Here is an 18,992-nt window from a genome sequence, read left to right as displayed (position 1 = left end):
AAAAAAGTTCATGGTATAAGAACATAATGATTCAAGCACTTCATGAATGGGTTTGGGTTTTTGTAGCCCCATTCGTAATTAGAAAAAGATTTATTTTTTGACGAACAAGTATTTGCAATATCACAGTTATGAAATATTTCATATTTAACAGACAGACCATCCATCGTTTTTTTATAAAGTGGCTTTAGTAAATTGCTCGTTGTAGTCAGCGCATGTATCTGTCCACAAGCAATGTACTAAGCCTCATTTCTTGCACTATTTAGATAATCTCAGAATGGCTCTTTCACATTTTTTTATATCAATTTTACAATTAAAAGGCCCATTGTCCATATTCCTAAAAAGACGAATAAAATAGGTGAGAAAAACCCTGGCTTTGCAATAAGGCCGATGTTGTGTCACATTGTAAAATGAACAAATCCATGTTAACCCTGCCTCTTCGCCACATACAACTTATTATTAAAGAAACATAATTTAAGAATGATAAGGAGAGGCAATACCACAACGCCAGATTGTTTATTTGTTTAAACATTATGATTGCTAAAATGTGTGAATCAATGGTGTTTTATCCAAACAGAAAGCTCTGTAAAAACAACAACATTTGAAATGAAAACAATCGCGCGAAAGGCCGATTTGTATAAAAAACATTCTGTAAGTGCCGTACTCGACCACAGATGATTTATTTATGTACATATACCAGCAGCTGTGGATAGCTTAGGTCATAATTGTAGATAGGTCATGGTGATAGTTCGATACACCTCGGTAGAAAAACATTAGTACTTTGAAGGGTAAAAATATACTTTCGGAATAAAGAGATTACCAGGACAAAACGCTTCAATGTGATGTATGATATATCAGGTTTAAGTGATGTTGAAAACATTCAATTAATAATATGTCAAACGATGCTTATGCCAATTATAACGAATGGTTATTTGCATGAACTTATAATAAAAGAATGTGTCCAAGCGTCTAGCTTCTAATGCCCATACGTTTTGCCTATCTATATAATGTCTCTTATTTGTACATAAGTATGTCCATATCAAATAAACGACTGTTAAGATACTGATTAATGATGATTTATTCTGAGTAAGAATTCATCCTTAGTACAACTATGTAATGTAAAAAACACAATTTACAATGAGTGTTTGTGGCCCCATTTTCTCAATACATCTTCAATCCCTTATAACAGGATTAAGATCACTGTTTTGCTTTGGTATAGTTTTTATTAATGCTACATTCTTAAAAGTATTTGAGCTTTAAAGGCAAGTTATCACGACAAGCTATTTTTTCTTTAGAAACGTTAATATTAAGTAAGAAATTTAGCTTAAAACGCTTGTCACACTTAAAGCTTTTTTCGAAACGTTAGGGCCTTATACTATATTATTATCATCGTATATGGTTTATATGTGTTTTATCAATAACCAACAAAAATAATAAACAAAGACACGCAAAAAAGTAAATGTCGCCAAACGGTTTTTGGAGTCGCGAGGAAAGAAACGATAGTTTTCGAATTGAAATATCAAGAAAATCCAGTTATGGAAGTAAGTGTTTCTGCGAGCTTTGAATTGTGACAAGAGCAAAGATATCATCATTTCACAAGTTATTTGCAACAGCAGCTTTTATAATCAAAGGTCTTTTAATATGGATAGAATCTAGGTAGCATAACCAAGTTGGCAATAACTGATAACCGAACATTGTGTGTCCTTTTTATTTATTTTTTTTATTATTTTTTTAAATTAAAATAAACCATGTATGGGTCTATTATCGCTATTGTTATATACGATAGAAAACGAACACAGTTGAAGCCAAAATGTCGTAGAGCGATGAGGGTGAGGTCGGGGAGGGATAAAAAAAGTATCAAGGAGTTGTTGCAAAAAATAAAATAAAGTAAATAACTTTGTGAAAATTATTTAACTAAAAATGTTTTACCTTATAATAATGTATTCAACTTGAGCCTTCATGTAGCGGGAGATACGTGTCCGTAATTAAGGAAACATCCTTGAGGGTAATATCCGCATAATAACTTCACAAAGTGGTCATCCGGAAAACGAATTTTCCACATTTATTCCAAAAACAAATGTATGAAATACAACACATATATCGAAATCACAACACATTCTGGCAATGGTTCTATGCACGTGTGTTGGTGATCTGTTAATCCAACTGAATTATTTCCAATTAATAAATGTCAAAATCTCCGAATATAAATCACCAGATACAAGTTTAACAATGATGTGTTGCAGATGATGTCAAAGTATCAGACCCTGTTTCTCATTCATGCCCGCCAAGTTAATAATTTCATTTTCATTGGCTGCCTTTAATTTCATTGGCGATACTATTGGTCGTCACATGGAACGGTCAAGAACATATCGATTGTCAACAGCGTTATCATTAAATCTTTCTCAGAAAAAATAATAAACAAGCAAGTCGTAATGTTACAGTAACATATCGACCGTCAGACTATGAATGATGGGATTTAAAAAAACATTAATCAAATGAAACGAGGAGTAGAGAATGGTGCCAGACACTCCAGATGAGTTTGCAAGTTGTTTCCATCAGGTGCTAAACGGCTTGTAGAACAGATTGGCAGAACATGATGTGTCACTTTCCAACTAACAGCTTACAACATGAGTAACAGTTGTCTTAGTAATATAATCCTGAATGTTTACTCCAAATTCAATCATATCCCTGTATATTGTACACTAAGCGTCGCTTGTTCCGTTTAAGCAGGAAGGGATATAAAATATCAGTTTCCGAAATGTTTGTTTATCCCAAAAGCTCTTTGATGAATCTTATAGACGATGCCATTTACCCATAGGGGAACAAAGATAATCTTGCTGATTTGTTCAGTGTGGAGGGATAAGCATTTTTGAGTGTCTCGTGTTGACAAGCCATGGTTAGGCTGTTTTCCTATGAGTTTATCTGACCATCCAGCAACAACAGGAGCGATAATGAAACGAACATGAGGTGGTTATTTCGGACGATGAATCGGTAATGAAAGCAGCAAAATGCAGCCGAAAACATACTGGCCCAGTCCTAATTGAAACGCGATGTCCTATTGTTTTATCAATGTAATTTGTAATGTTGACAAGAACGAGATTATACATACATGACATATCTTAAAGATTGGATTTAATCATACACATACAGTGAATGGGGTAGCATATTTATGTACGTAATTTTAGTTCATAGTTAAATGAACCACAGTTTATCATGTGTAACGTGCGACGTTAAAGACGCAACAGGTCCTCTCAGAGAAAAGCATGCTCGACCATGAATAGTTCCGCTGGTCATTATATAATATATACAGTAAATTCCCACTGCACATAGAGTCCGGGCTTTGCTAATTTGCATATTACCAACCAAGTAAACATACGTACTATGAACGTACTTCCGTCTATAACGGAATGTTATACTATAAACGCACATTCGCCGCCTACAGCGGACCGTCACACATGTTTCTATGAGGAATGTACATGCTAATATATAAAATACCGATATGGTTACCGCATCAATGTACACTCATGAAACGATGATGGCCATTTCTGGTACTCATTAATGTTATACGAACACTTTATTCAAAAGGCATCACACAGACACATAAATATAAAAATCAATTGTAATATTCTCCTAAAATAATACTGGGAACTCGCTCAAAGGAGAGTACACATGGATTTCCCTTTATGTCAAAGTGGGAGATGATTTCGGTAGCTCAATGACATCATAAACTGAATCTCGTTAACCTACCTTCTGTTTAGGTTATAGCGACCTTTCACGTTAAGTTGGTCGTAAAGTAAACATACTAGAAAAAGGCTTTCATTGTATGTTTCTATGATCATGAAAACAATTGATGTTTAAAGATTATTACAATAACAAACATTCGATATTTGATTGTAGTGGACAAGTCCTATTCTCTAGTAAAATTTAATAGACGAACAAACAAAAGATACGTAGATATTGCATTAAAGTGACTCGCTCATGTTTTTGAACCAAAAATAAGTTTTCCCGGAAATGCATCTGAAAACACTTATTATTATAATTATTTTCCTCTATGATAATCGAAAATTGCAGAAAAAAATACAGTTTTAGCATAAAAAAGTATTTTGGTTTTAGTGGGGTTCGAACCTACGCCGGTAAAGTCTGGACTTTTAAAAAAGTGGTGGATATGTTAACCTGTTATGTGTACATCGATAACAATACGTGATAATGTCAATCAACCAATCACGCAACACCACCACCGTAATTAATTTTCAATCCCGTAACTAACGCGATTGAAAATTGTGGCCTTATAAGACGATATTTGAGCAAATATCAACATTTGCTGAAGGGTTCCAGCTTTTGGTATTTTTGTTTTAACACTCCTTATGATTTGCCTTCATTTCGTAATTATAAAACGTGCATTTAACAAACCATGAGCAAGTTGCTTAAGTCATCTGAGCAAAGTGCAAGTCATACATGTTTGTTACAACACAAAAAATCACTTTAGGTCACTGTTTGTCATGTCATGCAAGCAAGTATTTTACAGAACGTAATGTAACGGTAAAACTAATTTCAAAGCTATCTTAAAATTTGTATATTTCTTGAAACACCGATCATTTTCATCTAATAAATACAATTACACAACAGGGCGGGCTTTACCAAAGGAGAATGTAAGAAAACTAGAAGCAACATTATTAAGCTTTAACTATGATGGATTACTTTCGTAATGAGAGAGCTGGTCTTATAATGAGGGTGTCTGAACTTTCTTTGGTTTAAATTGTTTTCATTCCGGTCGGTTATGATTTAATTAACCAACTCCTCAGGTTTTTGACTCTCAGAGTAACATAACATGGTTGCTTTTAAAACGAAAACAAAAAACAAGAACATTGATTTAATGCATCAGATTTGATTAGCGTTGTTCATAGATAAAATATTACAACTAGGTATTGTTTGGCATCATGTACAACACTGCAGTTCGGGAAATCGGATGCCACGCTGGTCGTGAACACGTGAACACCCTTTATTGATCAATCTGACTATTCAAGGGCCGTAACTCCACAGTGCCTACCGTGTTCTGACTGGTTATAAAACCTGGTCGAGATATTTTGTCAATCAACATTGCTGCATCGTTGTATTAAACATAAAGAAGAAATGTTCGGATGCAGGTATGAAAGTGACGCCGCGTGCGATGAAGACGCCGGGTAACATGATTCCAATATGTCGGTTATGTAACAACTATATAAGCAGGACTTAAGTACACGCGCACTTATTGATTTCTAAGAAAAGTCTATTTTATTTATATAATATATATTATTATAACAGATAGTTTGTTAATCAAATTTTTAACAATCAACTATTATAATCTATATTAAAACGATAACTCTCTGATGTTTTCTCAAATTATTGTAGTTTCTTCAAGCATAAAAAACACAATTAACATGTAAAATAAAATACTTTTTTTTCTGTGTTTTATAAACAAAATATGACTTAAGACGGGGTCACAGCCATCCACAGAAATCAAGGAATAAAACAGCAATGGTTCTCAGTCAACCGATATGTTATGCAATTGTTTCGTATGCAAACCGCAAATGTTGTTTATATTAAGATTTTGGATAATGGCTTTTCAATATTAGACGTTGAGAACAAAGAAATTGAATAACACCCCTTTCCGAAATTACCTCGTAGTGCAATTCGCTTACATACAGTAAATTAGAGTTTCTAAAAGTACGACCAAACAAAAAATAAAATGGTTTAAACATCGAAATTAGTGGAACAGGTACGGCGACGACTGGTTATTTGTTTTTGCGTTTCGAACATTGAAACACTAACACCAATTCTGCATCAAGTCATTAAGGGCCTTCCATAGTGCAAAAGTTAGTTTGAAGGACTTAAACATAAATGTTTAAACAAATCATTTGTAATAGTTAGTTTGAGGTTCAATATTTAGCATAACACATATACCTTCATCCATTGCAACATGTGTAGGTGTAAATGAGTTGAGCAACTTTTATGGATTTTTTTCGAATTTCGAATAATGTCTTAATTTCGAATCTCTTATGAATGAAAACAATGAGCAAACACTTCGTCAATTAGGGGATTTTTTGGCTATCATATTAAATCATTTTAAAAACGCACCCGGCATTCCAAACACACAACACGTTAGTTAATCATAGAAGCATGTATTTTCCTTTTTTATAAATGTGTAGCCACTTTTCCGCATTATTTCTTCCTTCTGATAGTAACAACCCACAGCCTGGTTATTGTAGTTATTAGTATACTGTTGTATAACCTTTTATCACATGTTTGTATGTGCTAAGTGTACCAATAAACTTGTAAAACTTGTAAACTTGGAAGAGGATTTTATCAGACTTTCAATAAAAAACATTTACGTTTTAACGGAAATTTCTTTATACAAAATTAGCATGTTTTGCGTCCTGTGGTGAGTGCAGGTACTTTGAGAAAGATATTTGCATTTTGTAAACAGGAAATGAATTTAATCCGCTATTTTGCATTAATTTCTTTAATATCTTTCTTATTTGAAAATATAAAACCTCAAGAACACGTGAGACATTGTAAATTGTGTAGTCGGGAGCATTTTGACGCAAAAATACATTCATATTGTCGACAGACTTTTCCGAAAAAATGCAAATGCTTTTTCAACTAAAATCTGTCAGTTTTTTTTTCTTTCGTAAAGATACTCAACCCCTTGTTACCGAGAATATGTCGCAAAGGATTTTTGTTCTACTTCTGAACAAGTTTGTTCCTCAAAACTTAATTTTTTTAATTTTTTCCCCTACCCATTTACAATGTGGAAGGCCCTTAAATTGATATCAGTTACCACAGTAGTTATCGTATATGACCATTGTAAAACGTTTATGAACTTGGTTTTAGCATGCAGTCGACTAACAACGTTATTTCAGACTTACGTGTATTTTCCACATGACCTGAGGGGAGGGACAGGGTCTGTTGGTGTTTTTATACACCCATCTCGCCCTCGAGGCTAACAGCTCTTCGTCGTCAATGGACTGGTTTAAAGCGTTCATCAGACGGGTTTTCACCGACATCCGGCGGTTTATCACCGGATGGACGCTGCTGCGCCGCCTCATGCTTGTCACGTTTGTATTAATACAACGCTCGATATCTAATCTGCACTAGAACTGTAGCTTTTAAGTGTTTTATTTCCATGTTGCTGTTTTTGTTACATCCATTTGCTAATTCAAAACAAACATAACGGAAGTTCCAAGCTCATTCACCAATTCCATATGGTAATTATAACTTATATAATAAAAACGGAATGGATCTATGAGCATTGCATGTATCCTAAATGATTAAAAAAGAAGTAATTCTTGCATTTTGCATTTTGGAAGGCAGACACATTCTTGTACATCAATTACTTTGATGCATAAATCGATTGTTTTCCATCATTACTGAGGGTCGGTAAGCAAGAAATAGCGAAATAAAATTGTAATTTAATGATTAAAACCTGTTCATTTTTTTAATAAAATAAAATGGTGTTAAAAACATTCATGAAATGAACTAAACGTGCATTGCTTAAATCGTTGTCGAACGTTGGTTAAAAGATGAGTTGATAAAGAGACTGAGGCTAAGACGATAATTGATAGTCAGCCCTTTCGCTCGTACATTGCGTAGATGCCTGAGCGATAAACTCTGACATATATTAGACATAAAGCTAATAATTTTCACTCATAATTTGTGCAGTATCATTTAAACCAACAAGACATCTGAACTATCTCCGACCTTTACCAAAGCAACCTAAATTCAGAGTCAAATAGTTATTCTTACACGTCCATATTGAATTAAACAGTATCCCAAAAATGTTCCATTGTTATGCGTTATTTAATTGCATATACACGATAGTTATTAAATTGTTCACAAAACCAATTTCAACACGAGTGTGTCAACCCTTCCGTTTCATTTCATGTCTGAAGTACTTTAAAACCGTATTATTGTTTGGTTACATCAAACAGTAATTTGAATAGGACAAACGCGACTGGAGGCACTTTAATTCACAATTGCATCTCCACTCAAACATAATGCATAATGACAACTCAAAACATATGCTTACAAACTGCACCGGGGAAACATACTGGGACCCTTTTAGCAGACCAATGTTCTCTTAAATTAACAGTGTATTTCAAGACCATTCTATCTACTTTTGACGTCTAAACTCTCACGTGTATAGTTTTCTGCGTACGACCCTCGTGCTTTGTTGCCTCGAAAGTTCTTGTATTCTCGTTATTGTTAATGCAATAAAGGCTAGACGCATTTTCGTGATTGGTAATACGTCAAAATTCCATTCAAACACAAATTGTAAGTGTGACTCTGTAACATAGCCTATTCATATTGAGACATAATCAAACTATTGATGTAGTCGCAATATTCTCCCGCAAACATCTGCTTTGAAATACAATATTGAATAAAATGATAAATGTTAGGCGAGTATACAGAATACCGAATGAAAATGCCTCAGTTTTGTAATGTCCAGCGATTCATTACCATTTGTTTAAAATTCAAATATTTAATACTTAAACAAAGTGATTATGATTATCAAACTGAAGTTGAGCTTCTTGTTGCAGTTCGAAACTTATGTACATCTTTGTCAATGGCCTTATTACGCATACGCCAGGTCAGCCAGCACCGGAGCGAAACAGTTATGCCAGGTCAGCCAGCACCGGAGCGAAACAGTTATGCCAGGTCAACCAGTACCGGAGCGAAACAGTTATGCCAGATCAACCAGCACCGGAGCGAAACAGTTATGCCAGATCAACCAGCACCGGAGCGAAACAGTTATGCCAGGTCAACAGCACAGGAGCGAAGCAGTTATGCCAGGTCAACAGCACAGGAGCGAAGCAGTTATGCCAGGTCAACCAGTACCGGAGCGAAACAGTTATGCCAGGTCAACCAGTACCGGAGCGAAACAGTTATGCCAGGTCAACCAGCACCGGAGCGAAACAGTTATGCCAGGTCAACAGCACAGGAGCGAAGCAGTTATGCCAGGTCAACAGCACAGGAGCGAAGCAGTTATGCAAGGTCAACAGCACAGGAGCGAAGCATTTACGCCAGGTCAACCAGCACAGGAGCGAATCAGTTATGCCAGGTCAACCAGCACCGGAGCGAAGCAGTTACGCCAGGTCAACCAGCACAGGAGCGAAACAGTTATGCCAGGTCAACCAGTACCGGAGCGAAACAGTTATGCCAGGTCAACCAGTACCGGAGCGAAACAGTTATGCCAGGTCGGCCAGTACCGGAGCGAAACAGTTATGCCAGGTCAACCAGTACCGGAGCGGAACAGTTATGCCAGGTCAACCAGCACAGGGGCGAATCAGTTATGCCAGGTCAACCAGCACCGGAGCGAAACAGTTATGCCAGGTCAACCAGTACCGGAGCGAAACAGTTATGCCAGGTCAACCAGCACCGGAGCGAAACAGTTATGCCAGGTCAACCAGCACCGGAGCGAAACAGTTATGCCAGGTCAACCAGCACCGGAGCGAAACAGTTATGCCAGGTCAACCAGTACCGGAGCGAAACAGTTATGCCAGGTCAACCAGCACCGGAGCGAAACAGTTATGCCAGGTCAACAGCACAGGAGCGAAGCAGTTATGCCAGGTCAACAGCACAGGAGCGAAGCAGTTATGCCAGGTCAACCAGCACAGGAGCGAAGCATTTACGCCAGGTCAACCAGCACAGGAGCGAAGCAGTTACGCCAGGTCAACCAGCACCGGAGCGAAACAGTTATGCCAGGTCAACCAGTACCGGAGCGAATCAGTTATGCCAGGTCAACCAGTACCGGAGCGAAACGGTTATGCCAGGTCAACCAGCACCGGAGCGAATCAGTTATGCCAGATCAACCGGCACAGGAGCGAAGCATTTACGCCAGGTCAACCAGCACAGGAGCGAAGCAGTTACGCCAGGTCAACAGCACAGGAGTGAAGCATTTATGCCAGATCAACCAGCACAGGAGCGAAGCATTTATGCCAGATCAACCAGCACCGGAGCGAATCAGTTATGCCAGATCAACCAGCACAGGAGCGAAGCAGTTACGCCAGATCAACCAGCACAGGAGCGAATCAGTTATGCCAGATCAACCAGCACCGGAGCGAAGCAGTTATGCCAGGTCAACAGCACAGGAGCGAAGCAGTTATGCCAGGTCAACAGCACAGGAGCGAAGCAGTTACGCCAGGTCAACAGCACAGGAGCGAAGCATTTACGCCAGATCAACCAGCACAGGAGCGAAGCATATATGCCAGATCAACCAGCACAGGAGCGAAGCAGTTACGCCAGATCAACCAGCACCGGAGCGAATCAGTTATGCCAAATCAACCAGCACAGGACCGAAGCATTTACGCCAGGTCAATCAGCACAGGAGCGAAGCAGTTACGCCAGGTCAATCAGCACATGATCGAAGCAGTTACGCCAGGTCAACCAGCACAGGGGCGAAGCAGTTACGCCAGGTCAACAGCACAGGAGCGAAGCAGTTACGCCAGGTCAACCAGCATAGGGGCGAAGCAGTTACGCCAGGTCAACCAGCACAGGAGCGAAGCAGTTACGCCAGGTCAACCAGCACAGGGGCGAAGCAGTTATACCAGGTCAACCAGCATAGGGGCGAAGCAGTTATACCAGGTCAACCAGCATAGGGGCGAAGCAGTTACGCCAGGTCAACCAGCACAGGAGCGAAGCAGTTATGCCAGGTCAACCAGCACAGGAGCGAAGCAGTCTTACATAATGTTATGTACGGCAACTTGGACATGAACGCATGTGAAAGAAAGATGGACTGTAAGGATTTGACCCTGCTCTTTCAAAATGAGTGATCGGAAACAACATTTTAAACAGGACACATGCTATATAATAAATAAAGGCAAATGGCGAAACAAGCTGTTATTCATAACATCTATTAAGCAATGCATACTCTCCCGTCATGATTGCTTTTATCTCTTATCTTTCTTAAATTTCTATGGTATATGAAGTAGGTGTGGGCCACCCTTTCTGAAAGTCGACGGCACCACCTGGTATTACGCCATAGAAAGTATACATCCATAGCACATGCAGCGTAAGAAACAGATATCACAGCGACGTAAGTACCGTGACATCACAGCAGGCGTCCATAGGTGACATACCACAATCAGCCTAATGCTTTTAAACATTCTGAATAAAATCGATGAAAACTTCTGGTAGAAGCCATGAAGCCTAAATTCAACCAACACCCTTTTCAAGGCCTATTAATCTCAACCAAATAATACTTCATGACAGACACAACATGACGGCATGTTGCAACATTTTACAGTTAAAAACTATCGGTAAATGCCCCGTCAAAGTCAGTGATACCAAGTAAGAGATCTCGGGGCTTGGATTTGGGTGGCGGTGGGTGTAAACCGCTTTTAGAACGCTTAATTTTGCAAACACGCCCAAACATTTATCAATACGTGCATAATTAAACAGACACGATATACGTTAATGGCATTGCTGATTTAAAACGTGTCGTTTCTATATGCCATACTACCTAGCTCATGGCGTTATTGGTATCTTATCAAACATGATCTGTCTTGTTTCTATTTGTTTTTATATCCAGTATATACCGGAGTTAAATTGAAAGGTAATAATAGTATACCAAATAGCAACGCACTGACTTCACTGCACTTTTAGCTAGGCAATAAATTGGGCAAATTCCATTCATACAATGTCGGCATACCCTGGCGTAGGCTGGTCACAGGTCACGGCTAATGCCTGTAAATTGCAAAACAAGTGATTCCTACTGAACACAAAATGACTGCACCTATCTGATAGTTGTCCCGAAATAGTTTGCCACGCAAGCAGCACAAAACGTCATACAATTGCCTCGCCAGTATTTTGATTGTAATCCGGTTTATACCGCCACGGTATGCCGCAGTAGTTTTCAAAGTTCTACCTCTGAATTTCATCCAAATATCGATTTTTCGGCAGTTAGGCCGTCAGAATTTTCCCTGACTTCATGCAAAATTCAGACAAATAAACTGAATAAAAATGAGATTTTCATTGGTCATTATAAACTTGAACTAGAAAATGCAATTGGATATTGTTAAATACGTCAAATGAAATAAACGCGTATCGGAGACGGACTCTTTAGATCTTAAATTGTTTAAATGTTAAAGAATTTTATTCCCCGCAAATAATTTTTCCAGAAAAGTAAAAAAGATAATCCTTTAAGGGTCAACACAACCAGTCAAACGCTAATGATAGTATTCATATTATTTTCGGACTTGATAGTTGTTGGTGTAATACGGTCCTGCTTTGTTTTCCTTCAATTACGTTGAGCTTTTAAAGATCTTCCTTTCGGGTCGTGTTAAAATGCTGACCAATAAACTGGCGATATATAATAATAGAGACTAAATAGAGGGATATTGCTGACCAAGTGCTGACCATATAGATAAAGAAGGAAATGCTTACTATTTTATGACACTGTTTAGTTGAAAGCCACACTCGAACCTGCTTACTTCTTTCAAGGTCGAGCATTTTAGTACAAGTGTTCTCAAGAACTCAGTTCCTGTTGGTCATATATATTTACGCCCTACAATAAATCTTATAATACAGCGCATGCCATGTTGTTATTGTTTTAGGGGTGATCACATTTCTGAATAAAAAATAACACACTGAAATACTCTGTAATATTGTGCATGGTTATACTATTCCTTTAAAAAAAGCTGCACTGACTCAGGTATACCCCCGAACAATTAAACCAAAAACAATCTATATTACATGTCGAACATTTAAACCATTTGGACACTTGTCAACCCGCTGGTTTACCACGGCCGAGTATCTTTTATAAAGATACTTTTTGTTAATTCTGTCGTTTAGCATGTATATTTCACATCACGGTAATTTGAAGTATCGGTGTCAAACAAGGGAAGCCAAGTTCTAATCTAATCTTTTGGTGTGAACGGCATTATGAACAACATTAACACTGATATAGATGGTACTTTTACGGCAAATGAGACTGAGATATTTCTGTTAGTCTTTGCAGATGATGCGGTGTTATTCGCTCAAACACCAGAAGCATTACAATCTATCAAGCCAAAAAGATCATGATATTTGAAAATGGGCGTCGCACAAGCTTTGATTTCCTTCTCTGTAATACTATACTAGACGTTGTAAAATCTTTCAAATACTTGGGTATCCACTTCATTAAAATGTCAATTGGTTTCGAACACAAAAACGACAAGCGCAGCATGGTGCATACTCACCCCATAACTTGTTTATCGTCTTCAACCAAATTGGGTTACATTCAACTGATAAATGTTAACTATTTGACAGTCTTGTATCTCCAATTATCAACTATAGTGCAGAGGTTTGGGGAAATCACAAATCTAAGAATATATAATTATTTCACTCTCTTTGAAAAAATCTAAATGTAAAAATGTCGACCAATCTAGATGGATTGTACGGTGAACTTGGACGCTTCCCAGTGATAATAGCTAAGCGACTAATAATGATAAGATATTGGATTAAACTCATTCAAACAAATAATGCACTATTGATGAATGCATAGACACTTTTCAAGACCGACGCTGGCAACACTATCAAATATGGAGGCAAAAATTGGGCTTATCAAATATGAAAGCAATATTAAATCAAATAGGATGAAACACATCTGGCAAAATCATTACACTGCTGATATCATCTTTGAATTAATTAAACAACGTAACGTCAATCAAGCATGACTTTCAGTTTAAAAATATCTTAATTGTGTTAATGAAAATAAATATAGAATAGCTATAGCGAAATAAATACTTTCGTCACACGTCCTAGCCATTGCAACTGGAAGATATATCACAATAAGATCGGAATGTAAATGCTTAATACACTGTAACATAAATGTCTTACAAAGTGAATATCATTTCTAACTCGTATGTCCTAAATACTAAAACACCGACATCAATACCTCAAACCTTATTACAACTCTTGGACGAGTGTTAATAAAGTTGACAATCTTATGCCTCATAACATTTGTTCACTATGTCAACAACTTAGCGAATTTTATCTATTTTTCATTTTGCTTAAGAACAAATGCATAATAGCAATTACACTTCAAAAACAGGTATTAATCTTAACGTATTCGAATATGTAAATTGTTACCATGTCTTTTTCGTCACGTGACATCTACTTACTTGATTGTTTTATCTCTCTGTAAATAATCTTAGTCTTCACTGTTCCATATTGTACTTTATTATATGGATATAATTGTGCGTATGCCGTTAAATGCTGAATAAAGATATGTTATGTTGGGCTAATTTCAGTTGTTATGTATTTGATTCTTTTGCGATGAGTTTGATTAACGTAAGTGTTAAATGGTTTTGCCGCCGGCACGTAATTGGCATGGTGTCAGGTATTATTGTTTATCAATATTCGTAGGCGGTGCACGATGATATATGATATAGTGCATTGCATGCAACGTTATCTTTGATGATTAATGTTTTAACGAATGTATTGTGACCGTAATGTAATATCTTTCATACGTTAATGTGTCAATTGTGTCGTTTTACAAAGTAAAATTAGAACGTTTTATTCCACGGCATTAAAATGAACGCATTAAAAGTATCTGTTTTATTGCAAGTATCATATATTTCCAAACGTTTCCAATCATACTCTAACATATTACGAATTTCAGGTTATTTCATAATGTTTTATTTCAATTTCATGTTAAAGCGTTCTTGAACTCTTAGGTACTAAACTTATGCATTATCCAACTTACCCTCAATCGGCTGTGAACTCGACTTGCACATCGCATTTTAAACGGAATTTAATCCTTTGTCAATATTATCACGAAGTTAGTAGGGTGTGGTGTAACACACTATTGCTACCACTTTGCACACTTTTGGATGTTAATGTCATAAAAGCATTCTCCAAAGTCCTTCAGTACCGTTTACACCTCCGGAAAGTTACGCACTGGTAATGCTTTGGTATGTTCATTTCCCAAAATATGTTAAATTCATCAATCTCTTTTACTTGAAAATCATACACAGCGGCTCAATAATTAGCTTGCCTGGTAACGTAATGTAAAGTAAAACAATAACAAAGTGTTTACAGAAATCTACGGTCAGATGGCAACAGAAACATTTGGCAGCCTTCTCAGTCTATCACGGAAAATATAATATCAAACACCATCAAATACAGCAATTCTAGTTTATATAGCGCCCGCTCTAACCGTCGTTTCTTCAATGAAATGTTGCTTTAATTAACATTGATCAACGCCCCAACCAAGCATTATGTGTAATATTCGGTCACCGGGGTTCCATGGAAGATGCAATACCGTTATTACAGTAGCTGCTCAGGAGGCCCAACATGGGGCCTTTATGGTAATCCCACAGAAAAGCTTTTAAATGTATTCAATCGCTTCCAAGCCAATAAAACAAGTGCTTTTGAGCGCACTTGTAAGATTTTCTTGTATAATAAAAGACTGTTATTTAATCATTCGATGTAATGATGTAAATTAATCGTGGTTTCTACCGTAAACATTTTCTGACATCTTATTTATTACGTTGAGAAACCCATACATCAAACCCAAGTAGACTCTTAACCCACATATAATCAGACTATAAGTATGTTCCTACATTGTAAACGAACGTTTACCGAGTAGTCGCGGTCGTAGACATTTAAGAGAATACAATTGAACGATATCGTAAATTTAACACACAGGTCTTGATATCCGTTAAACCTGTGCCAGGCTCTCTCTTATACCATTACAAGCACATATGGGTTTCATAGGGGGTAAATAGTCCGTTAATTCGAGAGAATTTGTTTTTGACAGCTTCAATACATACAGTTAATAAAATGGTAAAATCTTTAATACGCATGTCTAATCACGTTACTATTTACATACAAACCATCTAGTATTTCGACTTGAAAACTCTCTTACATTACATGCTTGACAATTTATACTAAAGTAATGTGATTGGCTCAAAGTGCACTAAGCGATTGTTTCGATGACTGACTTGTACATTCAGTGTTTCTGAAAAAAATGTCTACATTTTGTGAAAACAGCCTCAAGCATGTTTAGTTGTTTGACTTCAAACATTAAAAAGATATGCAAAGTCCAGTATGCAATACAGGCCCCAATATCACGAACATACTTAAGTCGAATCTACATCTCAGTCTCAACTCATTTTCCCACATTACAGAATGGCATTATTAAAAATTACAAATGTTTTACTATTTTTAAAAGCACATTCTCACATGCATTATGTTGATTAACATTATTGTTCAATATTCTATTTTTTTATTTCTACAGCACAAAATTTACTTGAGTAAAACTCAAAAATAATAAATTGGACTCAAGTACATTTTTTGCTCTCATTTTATTTTAAAATATTGACCATTTTTTTAATCAACATAATCAATGAGAGAGTGCGATTTTAAAAAGGGTAAAACATTTACAATTTTGAATGATATGATGCTGTTATTTGATAAAAAGAGTTGAGACTGAGATTGAGATTTGACTTAAGTATTTTTGTGATATTGGGGCCAGGGGCCGTATTCAATAAGCATCTTAGTGAATATTTTCAACTTAGTGAAAATTTCGTAATTTTTGACAATGATTATTTAAAATACCCGCTACTTTTCATCAGATTTATTCATATGCATATATTGTTTAGACCATTTTCTTGCTTATTTTCATATTTTTGGTGTACAAACATTGTTCGTTTTCTTAAAATTCAAATTAGAAAAATGGCAATTTTTCACTAAGTTGAAAATTATTACTAAGATGCTTATTGAATACGGCCCCAGAACACATAAGCAGATAAAATAATCAGACATATGAATAATGGAAAACTATAACTAACTTAATGCTAAAAAAAGAAAAAAAGTTTAGTTTAGTTTAAAACAATTTAGTAGCATTATTGAAAGTGATTCGATTATTTTAACATGTTTAACTTTTGAAGTCAGATGTATTTTGGAATGCCTTATTTTTAATATTAATGACAAACCGTCACGTACTTCAGCTTGCTGTAAATTTGTAACAATTTACACGTATAATGAATTATTAACAGTAACAAACGCAAAACGAAAAGGCATAGAAGTAATAGTAAGATGACATGAATAAAAATCTAAATGATTAAAATGGGCGGAGTGAGCGTAGCGAACGAGACCTTCTGAATCATTGATGATTTTAATTCAGAACATATAACTGACTAAGAATGAAAGATATTTGGCTGACACAGTGTCAACGCTAAATCTGACGCAGGGAATGTGAATCAGATGAGCGGCAGTGGGCGGACTATTAAACACCCGCGAAAGTTGAAATCCTTCATGATCTTGCCCAGAACCTTATGATTATTGACTTTCTGCAATTAATTTGTCTGTAAATGTAGGTTGTATTCTAAGGAATTATAAACTTATTTAAGAATTCCACCATTAACATTATGTACATGTATAACTTGAGTAGAAAATACAAAAATGTTGAGTGAAATGTTTCATAAATATTTTGTTTAAGTACTAGGATAATTTTCACCTTAGTTAAGTATAAAACAATTTAGAATCATTATTGTAAGAGATTTCACACAACGCGTTCTTAAGTACTTGGACTTGTTTTACTACAAATGTATTGCAGTAAAAATATAATAAATGCAATTACTGATAGTGTGAAGATGTAGTGTATGCATTCAATACTGTTAATATGAATCAATATCCAATAATGATTTTAGATTTCTGAAGCGTTATCCGTGGACTGTAGCATGATGATTAACTGCTAGATTGTTGTTTTGTATTACTTTCATATTTAAAAAGAGGAATATTCCCTTGTATTTTGTGTTTACTGTTTGATTATCGTCTGCTACTGGTGGAAATTAAGACAAAGAACTTATGTTAAATACTTTCGTCAAAAAGGCAAAGCTCCATAAATACATGAACATGTATTAAATGATACATTATGAGTATTATGCTTGCTTAAGAGTGAACCTTAAGAAGGTATAAAACTATACTTTTTTATCATTCTGTTTGTTCTTATAAAACCCTGGTTTTAATTGTGGTGACTCGTTGATCTCACTGAACACTTACACTTAGATCTACCTGTGTTTATAACATAACTCTGTCAGTACAACACTTTGCGAGGAAAAAGTGGGAATGAAAAATACGTTAATATCATTTTCATGGTTACCGTCCCATTCTTGTTTACAACGTTTTAAGCATCTAACTATCAGGAGCAAAGCGCCATAGAGATATAACGACGGGAAAATGCATTAGGATAATATGTTGAACAGATCCATGATCTCTCTGTTACAGCGGATGTCATTGAAGATTCGCGCATTGACTATCAAGGCAAGGTTCACTACACTGATTTGATTGAAAATACATTGCCACATTGCATGGGGAGTCTATAAAGATATAGACAGAAATACAAAATGTAATTAAAAATGTTCAATCTCTCACGTGATGTAAATAATGTAAGAGAATATTGAACATAAAAGGAACAAAATGTATGATCTACTTATTTCGCATATTTTAACGTTTCCATTAACGAAAAGAGATTAAGTTTAATAAATTTGTTTTGAGTACAATGTTTCATGTATATTGAATCATAACAAGTAAAGTTAAACATGGATGTTTCCCTTGACTTACAGCTAGGAGTTGGATAAGAGTGATCATCATTTGTTTTTGATGCAAGATATAAGCACACGGACAAATTTGATCAAGGGCACACTATTCTCAGATAATAATTTCACACCCACTCCAGACATGAAAAAACCGAGAACCACCATTGGAAAAAATATACAACCAAACTCCCTATTCTCGGTTGTAAACGAGTTTCCCGTATGGCAATTCTGAACTCCTTACGACCCTTAACTAGATGTTCTAGAATTAACGATATTTCGCAGGCGACATAATAATAGCATACGATACCTCGCAGGCGACACAATAATAACATACGATACCTCGCAGGCGACACAATCACATCATACGGTATCTCACAGGCGACACAATAATAGCAAACGGTATCTCACAGGCGACACAATAATAGCATACGATAC

The 18,992-nt window shown here is 36.2% G+C and overlaps 1 protein-coding gene across 4 annotated transcripts in view; it reads right to left on the bottom strand.

Moving 5' to 3' along the window:
* Positions 1 to 18,992, bottom strand: part of LOC128243363 (inositol 1,4,5-trisphosphate receptor type 3-like) — a 136,415-nt gene that overhangs the window by 93,767 nt on the left and 23,656 nt on the right. The window contains exon 1 of one of the 4 annotated variants that reach the window (XM_052961104.1): positions 14,720 to 14,998. The exons of 1 other annotated variant lie outside the window; for it this stretch is intronic. In XM_052961104.1, the coding sequence (XP_052817064.1) occupies positions 14,720 to 14,755 (36 nt within the window). In that variant the 5' untranslated portion in view covers positions 14,756 to 14,998. Of the gene's footprint in view, positions 1 to 1,926; positions 2,155 to 14,135; positions 14,219 to 14,719; positions 14,999 to 18,992 lie in introns of those variants that run through there. 2 more of the 4 variants (XM_052961106.1, XM_052961105.1) reach the window with 2 other exon arrangements.

The sequence above is a fragment of the Mya arenaria genome, chromosome 8, assembly GCF_026914265.1.
Source record: "Mya arenaria isolate MELC-2E11 chromosome 8, ASM2691426v1".
Taxonomy (NCBI): domain Eukaryota; kingdom Metazoa; phylum Mollusca; class Bivalvia; order Myida; family Myidae; genus Mya; species Mya arenaria.
Note: the sequence above shows the minus strand (reverse complement) of the source record. Positions and strands in the feature narration are given on the sequence as shown.